Genomic DNA, 20,671 nt, shown 5'->3' with positions numbered 1-20,671 from the left:
CAAACTGGTCGGTCCATTATGGGCGTGTGCTGATTGTGGGACTCAGTTTGTTTGTGGCTCCTCAGACTGATGAGGTCCTTTGAATGAAGGATGAAACGTCTCCACACAAAAAAAAGAAACATCCAGATGACCTGACTGAACAATGTTGAATTTTTTTAACCTGGATTATTTAGCACAAACTTTGATATTTTATGATCAGTTTTTAATTGTTATGTGAACAGATCAGCAATGACTTCTCTTCAGTTAAATTACTTTTTATGTTTAAACAAAATATAGATAAGTGTTAAAGTAACTTAACAAATTAAAAAATATTGCTTTTCAAAGATCAATGTACAAGCACCAGACTAAAAATTAGTCAAAGCATCAAAGAGGTATTAATAAACCCCATAAGATTGCTGCGTCAGACACTTAAACATCGAAGAAAAGGAAGGAAATGATGGTTCAGATTGTTGCACATTACTGTATATTTACAGCAACAACATGTTACTTGATTCTAAAACACATCAAAATGTCCAGATGTTTTTTATGTGAGCAGAAAAAAGTTTAATAAGACTTGATGGAGGAAGTAGAAAAGCGCAAGCGGCCTTGACCTGGTCAGTCTGACATGGCAGCTGAAACTGAGGATGAGGAGGCCTCAGCATCGCGTTGGGTGGCACGATGTAGGAGTTTAGGATTTATGTTATGTCTCCAGACCACACACAGACCAAATGAAGGGTGTGGAGATGACACAAGGGATGAGATATAGAGAAGTAGCATATTAAAGTAGCAGATGAGGAATACAGTTTTAAAAATTAAAGATATTTACGTTTTAAAGTTAAATACAATTTGCTGTAAAATAATGACTAAGTAAACACATTATCTTCTATAAAGCATAATAAACTTGATCAATGTGTATCCAAACCATACAGTCTAGATTCCAAAATGGCAGCACTTTTATTGCCTCATGTCAGGCAGACAAGAAAACTCATCTTGTGTTTTGTTTGGAAGTTTCTCCAAATCTTCTCATCAGAAAGTTCAGCCACACTGGACGACTTTTTAGGCTTAAAATAAGGATTCTGACAAAGTTACTCCACTCACACATTCCCAAAAGCATCATCTGAGTATTCTGACCACTGCATGCTTCAAATCATTGCATTGCAGAGATGAAATCATTCCCCTTACTATCCAACCATAGTCCTAAAAGAGTTTTACAATACAACCCGAATTTAACCATCCGTAAAGCACATCACTACATCTCTACAAAGCTATTCTGAATAAATTATTCTATAGAGCCTAATCAGTGGTTTAGATCACATTCATACACTGATGGGACACACATCGGAGGCAATGAGGGGTTCAGTGTCTTGACATGTGACTGTAGCTATTGCCGCCCTGAAGACATCCCCACAGTGCATTTCTGCCATTGCCTTGTCTAACTGTAGTAATGGAATTAAAGAGAACATGTTCAGTGTCTGAATTATTGGAAACTGTGGCCAAATCTTTGTTCTTTCAAATAAGATTTAGCTTTTTATAGTCTAAGATTCATTTAGCTGTCTTTTGGCTATATCAAAAATTTAAGTCAGGATTAGTTTCTGTCTGAAGAGTTTGCCATAAAGGCCTGAAAAACGACTTTTGATGGCTCTCCCTGTGTACAATTCTTCCATCTGAGTAAAACGCTAAATCCAAATCTTGACAAATTCTTGCCTTATTAGCCTTTTGTACTTTAATATACACTATCATCTCTGATTGGACAGGTATGTATCCTAATTATTATTTTAATTTTATCCGGTACAGGTGAACGTCTCAAGGATCACTAAAACAACAGGATATACCTCAGCTCAGTAGTGTCAAATAAAAAGGTCTGAGTAAATCAATTGTCTTGGTCAAATTTTTAATGAATTAGCAAACTAAAGGTTTGCTTAATTTTAAGATTGCGAGCTGACTGTCAAAAGAAACAAAATTAACTAAATTTATGTTTGTTTTTAACAGCTGTCTCTAAGGTGACTGACAATATTATCTACATACCCATTTAAGAAACAATGGCAAATTTAAAAAAAGGTTCACAATGGTGTAAGAAACAAAACCCATACTAAGATAGGCCATCCAATGAGAAAATGAACTGTTGTATTTTAGTTATCCAGTTAGACAGATCTAGCCAAATGCTGCAGTAGCACTGATAGATTTAGACAGGCACGATCAATCTGTAGGAAGGGAACAGCATCAACTGACATACAAATTTGCCAACAGCTACAGATCCTTTAAATCCTTCAAGGTGGAGCTTATGAGCCCTGTAGGGCCTCTGTAGGTGATTTACTGTAAGGTTTTCCTGCAGTAACTTGTATATTAGGAGGAGTGCAGTGTAGCTGTGAAACAGAAAGCTATGTGGGGGTTAAATGGTCCGTGAGCATAGATTGGCCTGGTCTGGCTGGCCCCTCCGGACCTTGAATAGTGAATGAGTCTGCGCTACATGCATGAATGCATGGCCTAGCTCTCAGCAGTGCTTCTCCTATGGATAACATCCCATAAAACCCTTAGACAAACATGCAAACACATTCACATACAAGTTTCACACACAGTATTTAAAATAACACCATATGAAAGTCTTAATCTGAGCTTTAAACTTTAGGATTGTCTCCCAACTTAAAAATAGTGACGAACATACTGCCAATTAGAACAAAAGCAAGTTTGTTTTTTTCTCTTCCAAATTTCATACCTTGTCATCAAACTACTACAGATACCACGTTGTACCCCCTCATCCTAACACAGGATTGGCAAGTGGAGGGGAATATAATTGCATGCTTAAATGCCTGAGAAATGGACATCCAGTTCTGCTGAGCTGGTGCTTTATGTGTGGCCTCATTGTTGAGGCGTGCAGTCATGCAGTTCTTTGAGTTCCACTCAGTGTTCGTGTTGGGTTAGAGGTGGTTGAGAAGAGCAGAAGCGGCGGGAAACCTTTGTCTATTGGCCAGATATTTTATTGTAAGATAAAACTCTTTGTGTTTGCCCACCATGCCTGGCAGAAGAACTGTGATTAATGTCAGAGTGGAATAAATCCACAAAAATCAGAGTATCATCCTTTTTCCCTGTTCTGGGTAGTACTTTAACAGTCTTGTTGACAGCCAGATAATCAGCTGTTTTAAAGGACATGGGGTGTCTTTGATAGCAAGATACACAAATCCAACTATGCACACATTGTATACTTGTGCACAAACATGCACAGATGCCTCTGTCAGTTATACTTTCTGGTTGATGAGCTTAATGTGGCCAAAGTGGACAAACAAAAGGCTCCTCTATGGGACTGCAGAGTAATGAGAGGCAGTTTGATTGTAAATCCATCGCCTCGCGGAGTTTTCCATTTCACTGCAGGACAAAAGGGACAAACCATCAAATTCAGGTCATCCGAGGCTTTTACGCATGTTGTTGAGCTCTGTGATGTTTAAGAGCTCAATCATCAGTACTTTGGAAGCAGAGAGCATAATAAGAGCTGCTTGGACGAAACTCAATGTTTACGACTTTATTAAAAAGAATAGCAGCTCTTTTGTGCCAGATACATGTTTACATCCTATTATTCATGTATGAAACTGGGGGAGTGGTGGCGCAGAGGTTAGAGAAGGAGGGCCTGTGATCTGAAGGTCGCCGGTTCGACTCCCTGGACCAACAACATCAAAATGTAAAGGTGAAATACCACTTGTCTACACCCTCATTTACCCCACTCTGAGCCCTTGAGCAAGGCCCTTAACCCCCACCATTTGCACCCCCCTGCACCGTAGATGGCAGCTCTCTGCTCCACACACAGGGCTGTGGTAGCTCGGTGGATTGTATCAGGAACCCCCCAAAATGGCCAAGTCTTCGTGCGAGTCAATTCACTGTGGCGATCCCTGAAGAAGGGAGCAGTTAAATTAATAAATACATAAATAATTATTCATGTATGAAACTGGTGTAGTCACTTTTGACTAAAGTGAGGATCCTTTTGTCACCAAGCAGGGTCGTCATCTTCACCATGCTGCTGAATGGAGATGACCCAGTGATGGAGGAATAATAAAAACTCTTCCTTGAGACGCCGTTCATGTAAGAACTGTATCAAACTATTAAAAAATATATTTAGTTTGACCAAGTTATGATGTATCATCTTTTTAGATAAAAGATGAGGAATAGAATGATTAGCCAAGATATTTGTTTTTGTTATTTATTAAAAGTTACATGACATATGTTAATTTAAACATGTTTTTTTTACAGCTGGGCCACCTGTTCTGGGTTTATTTGGACTTTGAAGACAAAATGCGCACAATGAGTAATTTAGGGATATTAGGTAAATCTATGGACTAGAGAGAAAACTAAGACGACTAAAGAATAGCATGACTAATCCAGTTTATTTTCCATCTGTACAAACAACGCTCGTGATGCTGTAAGTATCAGCTTTGGCAGGCTTGTCATTGCTTTTGGCTCACTGTGGAACATAAGAACCCTTTAGAAGAGAGTTGGGAAAGACTCATTCGGGTTTTCTTCCCTCAGCTATTGATGTTGACCAACAACTATTTAAATAAGTCTTTAATACAGTTTAAACTGGCTGAGATTAAAAATGTAGTCACAGGTTAGTTTTGTTTAGAGAAATTTGTCACAAGTCAAGACAGAAGTATTTCAGGAAGAAAATGCAGGTTTCTGAGCAAATCATAAAACACAAGTATAACACCATGAAAAGGAAACTAATAAATAATGGGGGAAGACACTCGCCCTAAGCTCTATTTTCTGTGTTTAGATGACTGTATGACAAACTTTAATTGTATGCATTAACAATAGTTTTGCCTAATGTGTGTTGTGCAGATAAGAGTAGCATGCTTCATAGATCATGAATTTATTCTTCCTGTATTTTGAGCCTTTTTTTAAAACAACATTTAGTTTCAAATTATGCATAGACAAGATTATAAAACACAGTACTGCAGAATTATCATAAATGACTAGTTAACCTAAAGGTTAGCCAAGTAGCTTGACTAGTAACAATCTTTTGTTACAGTCATAAACGCTGAGTCTCAGTTTTCTTCAAGTGTGTAGAGGCAACATTTTCAGGGCTAATTTCAAGTTTTTGAGACCTGTTACTCTTTTGTGATGTTGGTGGTGTACTACAGAACGATAATTCAGGTAAGACTGCACTGCATATTAATGAATACATACACAGTGTTAGGAAAAATGTCAGATTGTAGTCTGAGACTTTCCATTAGTTCCTCAGCAAGTTGATATTATATACATAAATATGGGGGAATTTTACCGACATAATACGAGAGCATACATTTTGTGTTTGAAAACAGGAATTCATCTCTTTGTTGTCAAAACTTGTAATATTTGGACTCAAAACTTCTGCTCTCTCTCAAATATTCTCTGTTCTTCATGCTTTCAGAATCAGAATCAGAATCAGAATGCCTTTATTGTCATTATACGCAGTATAATGAAATTAAGAGCCACTCCTTTTTCCAGTGCAAAAACACGCCTTAAGAAAACACACATTAAACACACTAAAAATATAAAAAATGTAACGCAATATAGATATAATAATGAAAGTAAAAAAATACAAGTATTACACAATTGTATTGCACATTATGGATATTAGTGAGGTAGTTAATGTGACTGAGAGTATGGAATGTCAGTAGTATTGCACAGTAGAAGTCCAGGGGTTTGGGAGGTTATATTATTAAATCAGTGCATGTGTGAGTTCAGTGTGGTGATGGCTTTCGGGAAAAAACTGTTCTTGAATATGTTTGTTCTTGTTCTGATGCACCTGTAGCGTTTCCCTGAAGGTAACAAGTCAAACAGTTCAAAACTCGGGTGTGAACAGTCCATGATTATGTTTTCTGCTCTGTTGAGGCAGCGTGATGTGTAAATGTCCATCAGGGAGGGGAGAGGGCAGCCAGTTATCTTTTGTGCTGTCTTGACTACTCTCTGAAGCCTCTCCCTGTCAGCCAGGTTTCAAACACAAAATGAAAATGTATGCTCTCGTATTATGTCAGTAAAATTCCCCCATACATAAATACATGAGGAAATATTCAAGTGAGGAGAATCCATAGAAAAGTGTATGTTGATTAATATATGAAATATTAATAACTGAGACACTAATTTCCAGAAAGCTATTGTTTGTATAAAACATAATTAAAAGACAAGTCCATACCTTTTACACATATCAAACATAATTAAAGTATTGAATATCTATAAACCTATTACACAACATAATTTAAAGGTTTATGACTCAGCCTATTACACATATGTACATAATTTTATTGATGCTCATACGCTTTCCTTTGATATATTAACTTACATTAATAATGAAAATAACAAAAAGAAAAATATTGATAGAGCAAGACAAGGCTGAACGTCTCATCGAATAAGTTTTTTTTGCAAACTAAAAGGACAAAAAAAAATGTTTATTTATTTATTTATTTATTTTCCTATTTCTGTTTTTCCACAACCAAACATATGCTATAAAACATAGAAAACATATTATTTCATCTGCTCCCTTCTTCCGGGGTAGTCACAGCTAGTCGACTTGTGTGAAAAATTTGGTAATTGTTTTACACTGGATGACCTTTTCTGATGCAACTTAAGTTTGAACCTGCAGCCTGAGGAAAAAAAAAAAAACAACCACACGCCCTGTATAAAATATATATTTAAAATAATTTATTTCCCTACAACACAGTTTGGTGTTTTTTTTTTCTTTCTACATTTTTAACATTTTTGTGCCTATTAAGACAAAACATATATTCTACACATTTTTTTAAAATTCTATAATTATGATATATTTAAAGTTTGAAATAAATATACAATTTGATTTGGAACTTTGACATATATGCAATGCAGAAAAAAAGATTTGAAGTCAAATACTGTCTGTGAATCACTTATTACTTTCACACAACAAACAAAGCAACTCCTAGAACTGACAACACTTTATTTTAGAATTACAAAAGCAAAACTGTCATGGCTCACAAGACAGTCCTTTAAACAAATCAATAAGTCATTTTCTAAAATGTCTGAAAACATTTTATCTGCGATCAGAGATTTACTTATCCCAAATCTCTCTGCTTCAGTGAAAGTGTATTATTGTGAAGGAAGTTTTGTGGTTCAGTGAAAAACAAAATAACAGTCTGTGAGGGCTCTAGCATGATATGTAAACCATTTGACATCAGTGTTTGGGCTTTCTTTATGAGAACATCTGCAGCAGCTGCTCAATAAAATCCCCAGGTTGAGAAAGAAAGAACAAAAAGTACAATTTTTTTGTAGGTCGGTGTACCATGGAAGCAGACCTAGCTGTGTATCATCTGTAAGGTTTATGGAAAGCGAAATCAAGGATGGAGAATGGAGATGTTGCAGTTTTGTGTTTAGATATGTGCTTTATCTAGTAACAAGATCAAAGTGAACTTACTGAACATGATTACATCAACCATAGTGAGACTTCCTCAACTGACTCTAATATATATGTCCGGCCATATTTAAGTGTGTCAGTCTTTGTGGATGTTAACCAAAACTGCCTGACCTAAATATACCTTCATTCAGAGCTCTGGCAGCTTTGGCACATAACAGTTTTACACATACTTTATACACTTCTTTTTTAAAATTGCATAAAGTGTCTCTATAATTAGACTAGCTTGTTTATAACTTTATAAATGGTAAATGGCAAATGCACTGTATATAGTGCCATTCTATCTTATCAAGACACTCAAAGCGCTTTACACTACAATCTGTGTCCTCATTTACCCATTCATACAGCACTCTACTAGATCTCTACAAAGCTAATTGAACAAATCATTCTAAAGAGACTAATCAGTTCTTTTAGATCACATTCATACACCGATGGGACACACTTTGGCAAGTGACTGCTGGTGGATTCGAACCCCCAACTTTTGCATTGGAGGACAACTGCTCTAACCACTCAGCCACAGCCGCCCCTCATAACTAATTATAACTTAAAAAAGAAATATTTTCAGAAGGCAGATTATACTTGCTACTTCTATTCTTCCAGGTAAAACAATAAGCTGAAAAAGTTTACATCGCCCCCACCACACACACACACACACATTGTATGTATATATATATATATTCATACTTAAATTGACATGTTAAATAACGTTCTGCATTTTGCCAATAAATTATTTAATCCTCAATCGTTTTAGTGATTTTAAAAACTAAAAGTAAAGTAGGTATAATTAACCCATAAAAGGCAACTAAAAGTATTTACTCTTGTGGTCAATTGAAGTAAAGAAACTTTAATCAGTTTTTTTTTTTCAAACTGATATACTGTCATCATTTTCTTGTTTTTTATTCTGGCGAATATCTTCTACATTTAAAAATAATGATAATAATAATAAAAATAACAACAACAACAACAACAATAATAATAATAATAATAATGATGATGATGATGATGTTAATAATAATAATAATAATAATAATAATAATAATAATAATAATAAAAGATACAATATAACTTTATTGATCCTGTAGGGAATTGTCCTGCCAGAGTTTCAATACAAAGGAACATAAACAAGGAATCACACAATATTTTTTTAAAAAGAGAATAAAAAACAAACAAAATAATTAAAAAATAACTGATAATATAAAACTAACAGAGAATATAAAAATACCAACCAAAACTAATAATAATGGACTTAAAACTATTGTAAGTTATTTGAGTAATTGATAAGTCAACTTATTTGATAAAAGAGCCAGTAGAAACCAATAAACCTAAAGTACACGTTTGAAATTGTATTAATACGAAATGCACATTAATAAGACTAATTAAAGACGTGATCAAAATCTATTTTCGGAATTCATCAGTTTTATTGATAAGAAAATACTGACATTAATAATCTGTTTTTTTGTTTTTGTGCGTGCGTGTGTGTGTATTTTATTCAGGCAGTTTGCTTTTCTTCTCAACGCAGAACGTTTTAGAAAGAGAGGAGCACTTTCATTACACCATCTCAACAGAGCTTTTTGAAAAAGAAAAAAAAATCGCAACAATTATGCTATTTACACTTATGAGAAAATATATATTTTTACATGTTTACTTTTAGTTTGGACATAAAACAACAAAAAAAAATTAATTTAACGAAATTAAATTTGTCGAAAGTGCCTCAACGTTTAGTAAAATACGTAAACAAAAAAAAAAGCTGTTGCGAAGTTTGTCTTACTCTTCCTGCTTGCGCATTTTTTTTAATAGATAAATCAGAATAATTTCAAGACAACTATGAGCGACTGACTCACGATATTATGACGTGTAAAAATAGATATTTTGTATCAGTTTCAGTGCAGCGCTTTAATATGTGTGTTAATTAAGCTAAACCAGCCAAGCTACATGCTACAGCAGGGACCTGTGAGCAGTGCTACTCAGGTATCCTGATGACTTCAGCTTCTGATAAAGGTTTGAAAAGCACATTTATTCTGATTATCTGTCATTGATTTACTTTTATGAACTTTACGGTAAAACCTGTAGCTAACCGAATTACCGGTAGCTTATTTAATTCGATGTGCTAACAGAGAAAAAAGATAATTTGGAAGCATATATTAACATATTACACTGTGATCTAGCAATGTGAAATTTGCTTGGTACATATGTAAGCTATAATATAGATTAATTCATGCATTTTTACAGCAAAATGGTGTGAAGGTGATCAGGCTCCAAAATCCAGAGATGGCATCATGGGAGAAGCCACTATCCAAAGAATGACCTCCACCACTCATAATAAAGATCCAATCCGTGTAAATTTAGAGGAGGAACAAGATGAGGAAGCCATACCTGTTCAAAAACTTACGAGACCAGGATTGAACCAATATACCCAGGAGAAACCTTTGTTTCCTGGCATCACCACTGACCTCAGTCTCTGCATCCCTTTAGAGCTGAGTGATGAAGACGGAGTCCCTTATACCATCAACAGATACTTAAGGGATTACCAGAGGGAAGGTATCAGGTTCATTTACAATAACTACATCCACTCCACTGGTTGTATTCTGGGAGATGACATGGGTCTTGGAAAAACTGTACAGGTACAAGACATAAATTTCAAAATATGTTGTTTTGTTAAAGTAAAGATTTGTTTTTTTATGTGGTATCACATGTCTCTCTTGTTTTTGATCTCTATCGTAGATCATAGGTTTTCTTGCTGCTGTGCTGCACAAAACAGGCACATGGGAGGACGTAGAGAACAACCGACCTCAGTTTCTGCAGTCTCAGATATCCTCCAAGCAAAGTAATCCAAGCAAAGTGGGTGTTGAAATAGACTACTAAATTAGACTTTTCTACACATATTTGCTGGATTTGCTCGTGTGCTGTAGGTCAGAATATTACTTTGTCATCAACTGAATTGACGTGTTTTTTTATGATCTGGTCTAGGTGTTTCTTATCGTGGCTCCACTGTCAGTGCTCTATAACTGGAAAGATGAACTGGACACATGGGGTTACTTCCAGTGTGTGGTGGTCCACGGGCTGAGGAAAGAGGAGGAGCTGGCTCGTATCAAGAATGGTCGCACTGAGATTGCTCTCACCACTTACGAGACTCTTCGGCTCTGTCTGGATCAGTTTAACAAGTATTAATTACAGAACCCAAATGCAACACACCTTACTATTAAAAAGAGCGAAGCAACAATAAGCAACCAAGAAATGAAAAAAAAAGCAACACCTGTAAAACTTTATTTTTAACTAAATTGAAGAATTGTTTGATTTGTCTTTTGGTTGCGGGTTGACTAACATCCATAGAAATTTAAGCTTTACTGAATTGAGCAATGTTCAGTCAGGTCATTTGGACGTTTTTTGTTTTTTCTGAGACATTTCGTTTTTCATCGAAAGGACTTCTTCAATTTGAGGAGCCACCAAACAAAACTGATTCCCACAACAACAATGAACTCCATAATGGAAAAAAACAACAACAATTTGTTGGTGCTAAGATGGCCTCTGGGGCCCGCCCTCTCCCCCGCCAACTCCTCTGAGACAGTCATGTCAAAGTTCATGCTCAATAATCCAGGTATAAAATCCAACATTGTCCAGTCAGGTCATCTGGACGTTTTTTTTTTTTCTTCCCACTTTGGAGTATGCTGTTTGTGGGCCTCAGTTTTGTTTGGTGGCTCCTCAGATTGAAGAAGTCCTTTGGATGAAGGACGAAACATCTCAGCAAAAAAAGAAACCGTCCAGATGACCTGACTGAACATTGTTGGATTTTATACCTGGACTATTGAGCGTGAACTTTGGTGTTTCCTGAATTGAATTATATTCCAGTAGAACATAAAAGACTAAAGTTTATCCTGTCAGATTTTTGCAGCTTCACTTGTAAAAACAGAGTAAGGTAACCTGAAACTGACATTTGGATATATGTCTCACAAGTGACAAATTACAGGTTTTTCATATAACATACCAAGCTTTACGATCCCATATTTTTTTCAAATCAAGTCCAGTATTTTCCCTGCTTAGCTTAGTTTTTAAGTCTTGGGGTCTCCAGAAATGTTTTTCTTGGTCTTTTGTGCTGTTGGAGGATTATCCATCCTCAGCATTTAAGTATTTCTTAGTGTTTTGCTGGCATTTAAAATGAAAGAGGCACAATGTTCACAAAATCTAAAGTCGTGGTCAAGCTTTCCCACAATGAAAGTGTGTGGAATGAATTTGGAGCCAAGAGGGAGGCACTAAAGCAAAGTTCGCTCAAATATTCTTGCTCAATTTTATGTCTTAATTAAAAATGGTTAAACTGCCCATCTATTTGTGATGTGTAAAATCTCAAATATCTTTGCAGATTAGACTGGTCAGCGATCGTTGTTGATGAGGCTCACAAGATAAAAAATCCAAACTCTCAGATCACTCAGGCCATGAAGGAGATGAGATGTAAGGTGAGAGTTCATGTGTTTGTGTTGCTGTTTCAGAGAAATCATACAAGTATTTAATTAGTAATGATTTTATCTGTGGATAATAACTTGTGGTGAAAATTACTAATATTAGAAATGGTAAACAGCATCTTTATGGCAAAGATATTTGATCAAATTTCTAATGTTGGAAAAAGTTTAGATAAAAACGGATTATAATTAATTTAGCATTTTAATTTAAGTTGTTGGTCTTTCTGTTTCTGTTAGATCCGAATTGGTCTCACTGGTACCATCTTGCAGAACAACCTTGAAGAGCTGTGGTGTGTCATGGATTGGTGAGTCTACAAGATTTTATTTATTATTTTTTCTTCCAAAATTAGAGTATAGAGTACTGAGCCGAAGACTTATGCCACCTCTTATATTTTTGTATTTTGCTTAGAAAATGTCAAATTTTCTTACAATATTCCAATAAAACAGTTCTTCATGCTTCATAAAGGTTTTTACTGGGTGGGGTGGGAATTGGTTGTTTTTTCATTTTGCTGTTAGCTCATAACTTGCCATAAAGTGTTCCCTTAAACATTTTTAAGGATGTTGGTGAAGAGGAAGGCTGTGGTGTAGTGGTAAACACTATGCCTCGCTGGAAGGTCTTCAATTTATAGGACAAAAGAACAAGTGTCAAGTGTTTTAAAAAAAGAAATAAGGCCATAAACGTTAAACAATATCTGAAAATAATGTTCTTAAAAATATGGAGAAAAAAAACTAACAAAAGCCTGATGGGAGACCTGAGCAATGTATCTGTCCCTTAAATTGATTCATCTTCTTAAAGGTAGGTTACTTTTTAATGCTTGATTGGTTATTTTGTTGGTGTTAGGTGTTAAGTAGCATAAACAAACTCATTCAGATGAAGATGGTCAGATGCAAGAGCAGAGCTAAAAATAAAAGTTCCTTTAAAAAAGTTAGATATTCAGAATTTTTTAAGAGCTATCGCCCAAGATTACTTTGAAAAATATGTTGATTTTGCTCCTTAAAAGTGAACAAAAAATGAGCTGTGGAAATAAATGTTTTCTGTTGTTTCTTATATAAAGAATTATATTTCTTTTTAGGGCCGTACCAGCTTGCCTTGGGAGCTTAGGACACTTTAAAAACAAGTTCTCAGACCCCATCGAACAAGGGCAGAGACACAGTGCAACCAAACGTGCTCTGGCTACAGCAAGGAAGACCGTCCGAGATGTGGTGAAGAAGATTTCTCCTTTTTTCTTGAGGAGAACTAAAGCCCTCATCAAAGACCAGCTGCCAAAAAAGAACGACAGGGTATGATGTGATATCACAAAGTTTGTCAGACTTTAAGGCTGGAATGTTTTCTCCCTTTTCTGGAAACTTCAGTATTATTTCTTACCGCTTGTCAAAAGTTTTATGATGTGTTTTGTTGTAGGTGGTGTTCTGTTCTCTGACGGACTTTCAGCAGTCTGTGTATCAGGCGGTGCTGGACTCTGATGATGTGACGTTACTGCTGAGATCTTCAGAGAAGTGTGACTGTCAAAGTGGGCGCACCCGCAGAAGCTGCTGCTACGATGTTAGTTTTAGTCACCAATGGGAGATTCTATTTCTCTCATACTTTTAACAATGTATGCTTGAACTGTTGTTCAACTTTGGCTATAATAATTTTCAGGTCTCTTGTAAATGAGTCCTCGTGGCTCAATGGAAATAACCTGTTTAAATAAAGGTTGAATGAGTAATGCCATTTCATTTAGCAGTAAAGCCTACTATATTCATTTGTTTCTCAGTAAAAAAAAAAAGGAAATAAATAAAGGTTTGGTTTTGCTTAAATCTCAAATATATCATCTATTTGGAAAAAAGAACAATTTGTATCAAATAATCCACATTTTCTCTCTTTGTTTTTAGAAAAACTCGGACGGTGTTCGAATTAAGGAGCTCTTCTTTAGTTACCTGACAATACTGAGGAAAGTTGCTAACCATGCAGCTCTCCTTCAGTCCAGTCCAGGCACCAGTGAGAAACAGGTATCCTATTTTTTTAATATTCTGTTAGATATTCTTATTGATTATTATCTCAAAGACATTTGTCTAAACTACCGTATTAATTCTTGTGCTTTCCCAGATTTGCCTATATGGCATTAGTATTAATCTCACTCCACTATCTTCCACTATAGGGTTGACTTCACATTTGAATGTTGGTTTTGAAAACGTTTAATGGTATGATCCCATCAGATTTATGTCTTCTTAGTTTGAACAACCAGATGATCTTAGATATTGTAAGATCTTATCACATCATTACAGTTGCAGCTCTGAAATCGTTTAACAATTGTCCTGTTATATATAAGAATAGTCTGATAATGAAAACTTTCAAGGCGTTATTAAAGGTCTATTTTTCAACTCGAGTAGAGCTCAACAACTTGATTTTTTTTAAAGTGCTAATTTCATTTTATTAAAATGGTTTTAAGTAATTTTTTCCCCCAGTAATATTTTCACTCTTTGTGTTATTAAGGTTACTTTAGAGTATTATTTTGCTTTTTAACGCAATTTTACAGTAACAACACTTGGGTGCACTTTATTTTTAGTTTATAAAGTGCTTTAATGAAAAGACATTGATTTAAAATCACTATTTTGTTTCTCGTAGGAAATGTATGTGCGTGCCGTTTGTACAAAGGTTTTTCAGAAGTTTCCAGAATTTGTGCAGAGGTGCAGAGACGAAGCATTTGAAGCTCTGTCTGATCCAATGTACAGTGGGAAAATGAAGGTACAGCTCTGATTTATGGCTCTTTTTGCGTATTCTTCACAGGACAATTCAGTGCTGAGTAACACTTCTTCATTTTAGGTGCTGCAGAAGCTGCTCAAATACCATCTACAAAAGAGAGATAAAGTGCTTATCTTTTCTTTTTCAACCAAGGTGAGAGTTGCACTTGTGTTAGTATTTTTTTATTATTTCACTTCTTTAGTATTTATTAAACAAATCTTAAAAAACTGTAGACATACACAGTAAAAAAAAAGCTTCTTCCATAAGAATTAAGTGAGCGGGGATCTGCAGCTGCTAGGTACTGCTGATCAAATGCACCAGATTAACTGTCATCAGTAACTGTTAGCACCTCTGTTAGAGCAGATGTTTAGCTAGTCTGAAGTATACAGATGTGTGTTAACACAATGCCAAGTAGAAAAAACATTAGCAATGACGCAACGTGCATATGAGTCTGGGAAGAGTCATAAGGCTATTTCCAAACAGTTTTGAGTCAATCATTTTACAGTGAGAAAAAAAACAATTCACAAGTGGGAAAAAACTCAAGACAATTGCCAGGTTTTTCAAAAGTTAGCCTCGTTGCAAGTTCACTGCATGGTCAGATTACTCAGTGCTCAGAAAAATGGCAAAACACGCAAAAGCTACATTTTAGTTAAGATGGATTCACGGATCCCATACAGAATAAAGTCTACAACCCTTGAGTAAACTGAAGCATCACATGAAGAGTGGGGTGAGTTCTTCCTCTGCAAATTGAGACACAGACAAGATGATAGAGAAGACGATGCTAACAGGGATTCTTCAAGCTGTGATTCATGAGGTGTACCGTATTTTTTGGACTATAAGGCGCATTAAGCAAAACAAAACAAATAAGTCAAACTTTATTCAACTCATTCACAACACCACATAAAATTGGTTCAAGGTCAGTAAGCGCAACCAGAATTAATACATAAGGCGCACCTGATTATAAGGCTTACTGTCAATTTTTCAGAAAATTTTAGGAATTTACTGTCAAGTGCGCCTTAATATTTGAAAAATATGGTACTTGGTTTTTAACACATTGATTCCATATTTAGGTTTTGTTAAAAAATATAATGACATGGTGGAATATGCCATGTATTCATTCTGCTTTATTTCATTTTAAGACTTGATTTTAATAGTTTGCCTCGAAATCCAAAACCTTATGAAAATGGTTCAATCATGAATTACAACTTTTTTTTGCCATATGTGTATCTCAGATCTGGTTGAACTGCTATTTTTGTTTTTATGTAGCATAGTAAGTCACTGCTCGCATTCTAAAAATATTTTTTTGGGGGGATTTGTCAGCTTAAATTTTAGTAGATGTGGATTTAAACTTTTACACCTCGTCACATCTGGTGAAGTTTAATTAAATCTGTTTCCTTCTTCAAAGACCAGCATTGTTCTAAACTATTTTTGCCATGAATTAGTTTAAAGAATTCAAATAGATGTAAAAAGCATGCTTTTTCACGATGCCCTGTGCATTTATAGGCAGCCTTTTGGGATTTATGCTGAGCAGTTCGACTTAAAATAATTAGTTTCTGCAAAGTCAAATGGTTGTCGTCACCTGATATCGTGCAATAATATTTGTGGCTGCTCTGAGGTCATATTTGTATGACCTATGTTTTGCTTTTTTGGGGTAAAGAGTTCATAAAGGGTCCAGCTTAAATTACCTTATAGAATATGTATAAATACAGTCTGAGAGCTGAATATAATCCTGTGAATATCGTTTTACGCAAGATATGTTTGTTTAGAGTCTTCATTTAAACTCAAACGCTTACGCTTTTAAAATGTGCATTCAAATCAATGGTTTAGATTGTCTGGGTCTGTTTGTTACATGAATATTTAATGTGCTTTCTGTTCTCATAAAATGGTTTTTATTTTCTTTCAGTTGTTGGATATTCTGGAGAGCTACTGCATGGCAGAGGGACTGGATTTTAGCCGGTTAGATGGATCCACCAAATCCAAGGAAAGACTCCAGATTGTTAAAGACTTCAACAGCTCTTCACACATCAACCTCTGCCTTGTTTCCACCATGTTAGTTGGAAATATTAAGAATTGCATGTATCTTGTTAAACAGCAGATTTTTATTTTTTATTTTTTAACTTTTGCTTAAAAAATATATTTAAAAAAATCAAGCTCTTTTATGCATACTAAAATTGGTTCCTTGGTAAAATGTTAAATTTTTCAGAATCTGTTTATTTTAAACATATAAAAATGTTTCTTCCATCAGGGCAGGCGGTCTTGGTCTTAACTTTGTAGGTGCTAATGTAGTGGTGCTGTTTGACCCCACCTGGAATCCAGCCAGTGATCTTCAGGCTATTGACAGGTGCGTGACGTCTCAGATTTGGGTTTTATACATTAAATATTAATCTCTTCTTGCTTCACCTCAAACCAAGACATTGGCGTTTTTGTATTGTCGCACCACTTACGGTCTTTTTGTGTGTTTGTGTCCTTCCAGGGCGTATCGTATTGGCCAGTGCAGGGATGTGACTGTCCTTCGTCTGATCTCACTGGGAACTGTGGAGGAAGTCATCTACCTCAGACAAGTTTACAAACAGGTACCAGTCAGTTATGACCAATAATAAATGATTTATTGTAGTTTATTAGTTTATTTGAAAATTACATCACTCATAAATAAGTAAAACAACAAATGTGCAAGAATTAGCTGAAACGTCTACTTCTCTAACAGACTACACCATTATTACGGTAAAATTAGGTTAACCAAAATTACTCAGCTCAAAGTATCCAAAATGACCCAAAATAAATGTTTAAGTACACAGCCTCTTCTGCAATAGAATACAGTAAAATAACTGTTATAGATGAAACCAGTGCAATATTTTTAGACAGTAATTTATATTTGACTAAAAATAATATGAAGGAAATTCTTTTTGTTTTTTTTTGTTCTCATTCAGCAACTGCAGTGTACGGTTGTTGGAAAGGAGAGTGCTCGGCGGTATTTCGAGGCTGTACAGGGGAACGGTGTCTACAAAGGGGAACTGTTTGGTGTCAAAAACCTGTTCAGGCTGCAGACTGATGGGACGTGTCTGACCCGCAGGATTCTGGAGGTTAGACATCCATCTAGTCTTATATGTTATTTAGGATGTGCTCGATTGCCTCATACTGGTTTGACTCATCCAGAATCACATTACAATGAGTTTTACAAATAAAAACAAAATACTTAAACCCTTAACCAACAATGAATTAATAAAAACATTTTCCTCTGAAAATTGAACAAAGACGACTGAAATCAAGAGGAAAAGCAGCCAATGGAATCCTATAAAAACAAATAATAAACAAATAAATTAAAATATATATATACTATATATATATTTACTAAAACATATACATTTAAAAATACATTTACACAGTAAATCTGTCTAATATTTTTGTGTTAAGCTTTGTAAAAATAGAACATGAAGCAAAGTTTTTATTGCTGATTCTTGTAATTTTAAATGGTCGTTGTCCCTTGAAGTATGGTTTACTAAACGTCTGTTTTATTTTGCCAGCGAGAAGGACAAGTAGAGGCTGGTGTGGTGACAATGACAACACACAGAGGCAACAAGGAGGAGGAAGAGACGGATGGAGCTGGCGTGAGTAGATCTGCCGTTCTCAGAGACATGGGACATCGGTCTTTCATCTTTCTCGACCCTTTGCTGTCTCCTCTCCCAAGTGGCCCACTCATGCTCCTATTCCCATGTGAAAGAGGGAATACCTCAAACAGCCATCTTTTTATCTGTCACTCAAACCAACCCACGCAATCTCATTTTAGCAGACCACATCTCAAGTTTCAGTGGTGGAAAAAAGGCAAACTTCTAGGCCACATAATATTTTGTACTTAAAAAATCTAAAGATTAGGCTCAGTAGATTCTACGTAATTATCACTTGACAGCCTTGGTTTGGAAAGAACGCCATCATCACTGTTTTGTGTGTCATGGTGGTGCTGAACATTGAGGTTCTGTTTGTCTCCCGTTCTTTCTGATCCTGTTTAAAACAGCTGGATATAATTATTTTGCTTGACCTAATGAAAGGAGCGGACCACACTAAAGCCTATCTTCTACTTTTCCTGTTATTTTGTTTTCTGCCTATTACATCATAGTAGAGGGCTCATGTCACATTGATGGTTATTATGATTTGTTGTTGGAAAACATCTGTTTCACATTGCCCGTTGAAATCTCTTATGGACCAGCCCTCTGAAAGATGGCATAAGAAAGGGAAATGAAGAATTTATAGGCATTTTGTTGCTAAACCTCAGATACAGTGTAAATGCAGTTTATTTGTTAACAATTTTCACATTGGTGTCTTTTCCTTGGACTACTTGTACCATATAGTTTTCTTTTTATTAGTCTGTCTTTGCTTGTCTTGAGCTTAATTTCTATTTTTCTTTTTTTATATATTAGGAATCTGGAGATCCGCTTGCAGATGATAATCTCTTAGACGATGAAGCAGCCAAGATGACTAGAGAAGAATCAGGTGTTCTGGACTTCAGCAGTGGGAGTGAAACAAATGATGAGGAAGTGCAGGGGATGAAGAGAAACCAGAATGGAGATGGTGATAACAAGAGTGGAAAAACTCGCACTGGTTCCGGTCCAATGAGTCTCCTGCAGCATGGCTTTTCCAGACATCTCGAAAAGGTCAAAGAAAAACAAGAGTTGGATGAAGAGGACAGTAGCTCTTGTTCCAAAGAAAGCTCTTTTGAAGAAGATGCTGAGGGCCAAAACATAAAGGATGCCTCTTCTACAATTGGAAAGACGACCAGTGGAGGAACTGGAGTTGTCTGCCTTTCCAAATCTGAAACAAAACCCCCGGACAAATCCACTGGCTCAGACAGAAAGCAGGAAAATAATGCAAACAAGATTTCATCGTTAAAAGTGAAGGATTACACTACAAGGCGGAGACAGTGCCAGAAACGATGGATGAGTAAACAAACCGCACTGGATGATGATGAGAGCGATGAAAATTCCTCACCAGAAAACAAGACAGCTAATAAGCACAAATCTACTTTTCCCAAAGTACACCACTTTTACGCTTACTCAGACGAATCTGAGGATTTAGACGTAGAAGAAAAGACGTGCTCTAAAAAGGATTTAAATGTATATAATGGAGGAGATGAAGAAAGAAGGGGAAAGTTGTATCACAACAAAAGAAGACACAGTGCCAGTGTAAGAGACAAGACAAGATTCAGATACACAGAAGACATCGGAACATTCACATCTTCAGAGGATGAACATCTTATGGGGAGACGAGCTAAAATACCAAAAACTGTTTCATTTACAAATCTGAAAAGTCAGAACATTCCATCATCTAAAGAAAAGAAGCAGAGCATCGACAGCGTGCTAGGTTAGAGTTAAAACTTTATTTATGTAAAAAGTTTAAAGATTGTAACTCCAACGTTGAAATGATTGTTTTTGTTTAAAGGGGGTGTACAGGAGGTGGTGTATACACACTCTAACCAGCATGTGGTGGGTGGGAGCAAAGCCGAGGAGCTGATCAGTAGAGCTGCTGTACGAGACGTGTTTGAACGTAAAATGTACTCGCAACTTCCGGCCAATAATCTACTGGGTACCCAGGAGGTATGTACAACAAACGCAATTTTCCCCAAAGAACGTTCTTATCAACTATAATAAACACAATGTCCCTTATGTTACTGACAAAAAAGGAGAACCTAAAATTAAAAACGTATTTATTCCCGTTTTTCTGTGGCGTCCACGTGGTGGTTTTGAATGAGCAGAGAAGAAGAGCTCCAGTATATTGCAAAGTTTTAAAAGATGTTTGTAGAAACTAATCCCTTTCGAAATGTGTGACCTGTGCTGGTAAAATGAGTCAGGATGAGCGCAGGCTGCAGTGAAGAAAAAAATTAATATATAATTTTGCCGTAACTGAAATTAACGTAAAAATGAGCCCATAAAGACACCGTCCCAGCAACTAAAATATCCTATACAGTAATCTTCTCAAGTTCAAGTTTCTTTACTGTCATTCATATCACATGTGGTACATGAGGTGGAACGAAATTATGTACTGTAGTCCCTCGTTTATCACAGGGGATCTGTACCCTGAAGCCCCACGATAAGTGAAAAACCACAAAGTAGGAATAGTAGTACAAGT

The 20,671-nt window shown here is 35.9% G+C and overlaps 1 protein-coding gene across 1 annotated transcript in view; it reads left to right on the top strand.

Annotated features, from left to right (window-relative positions):
- The first annotated feature begins 604 nt into the window (after positions 1-604).
- The window catches only part of ercc6l2 (excision repair cross-complementation group 6-like 2), a 26,093-nt gene continuing 6,026 nt past the window's right edge, over positions 605-20,671 (top strand). Inside the window, exons 1-19 of the mRNA XM_037680056.1 lie at positions 605-659; positions 9,296-9,379; positions 9,611-10,002; positions 10,103-10,219; positions 10,349-10,542; positions 11,736-11,829; positions 12,070-12,137; positions 12,906-13,113; positions 13,235-13,375; positions 13,705-13,821; positions 14,438-14,557; positions 14,636-14,707; positions 16,458-16,603; positions 16,800-16,895; positions 17,028-17,127; positions 17,482-17,634; positions 18,076-18,159; positions 18,967-19,906; positions 19,985-20,139. Coding sequence (XP_037535984.1) covers positions 605-659; positions 9,296-9,379; positions 9,611-10,002; positions 10,103-10,219; positions 10,349-10,542; positions 11,736-11,829; positions 12,070-12,137; positions 12,906-13,113; positions 13,235-13,375; positions 13,705-13,821; positions 14,438-14,557; positions 14,636-14,707; positions 16,458-16,603; positions 16,800-16,895; positions 17,028-17,127; positions 17,482-17,634; positions 18,076-18,159; positions 18,967-19,906; positions 19,985-20,139 — 3,336 coding nt within the window. The remainder of the gene's footprint in view (positions 660-9,295; positions 9,380-9,610; positions 10,003-10,102; positions 10,220-10,348; positions 10,543-11,735; positions 11,830-12,069; positions 12,138-12,905; positions 13,114-13,234; positions 13,376-13,704; positions 13,822-14,437; positions 14,558-14,635; positions 14,708-16,457; positions 16,604-16,799; positions 16,896-17,027; positions 17,128-17,481; positions 17,635-18,075; positions 18,160-18,966; positions 19,907-19,984; positions 20,140-20,671) is intronic.

This window comes from Nematolebias whitei, chromosome 8 (genome assembly GCF_014905685.2).
Source record: "Nematolebias whitei isolate Nwh7 chromosome 8, NemWhi1, whole genome shotgun sequence".
In the NCBI taxonomy this organism is placed as follows: Eukaryota; Metazoa; Chordata; class Actinopteri; order Cyprinodontiformes; family Rivulidae; genus Nematolebias; species Nematolebias whitei.
Note: the sequence above shows the minus strand (reverse complement) of the source record. Positions and strands in the feature narration are given on the sequence as shown.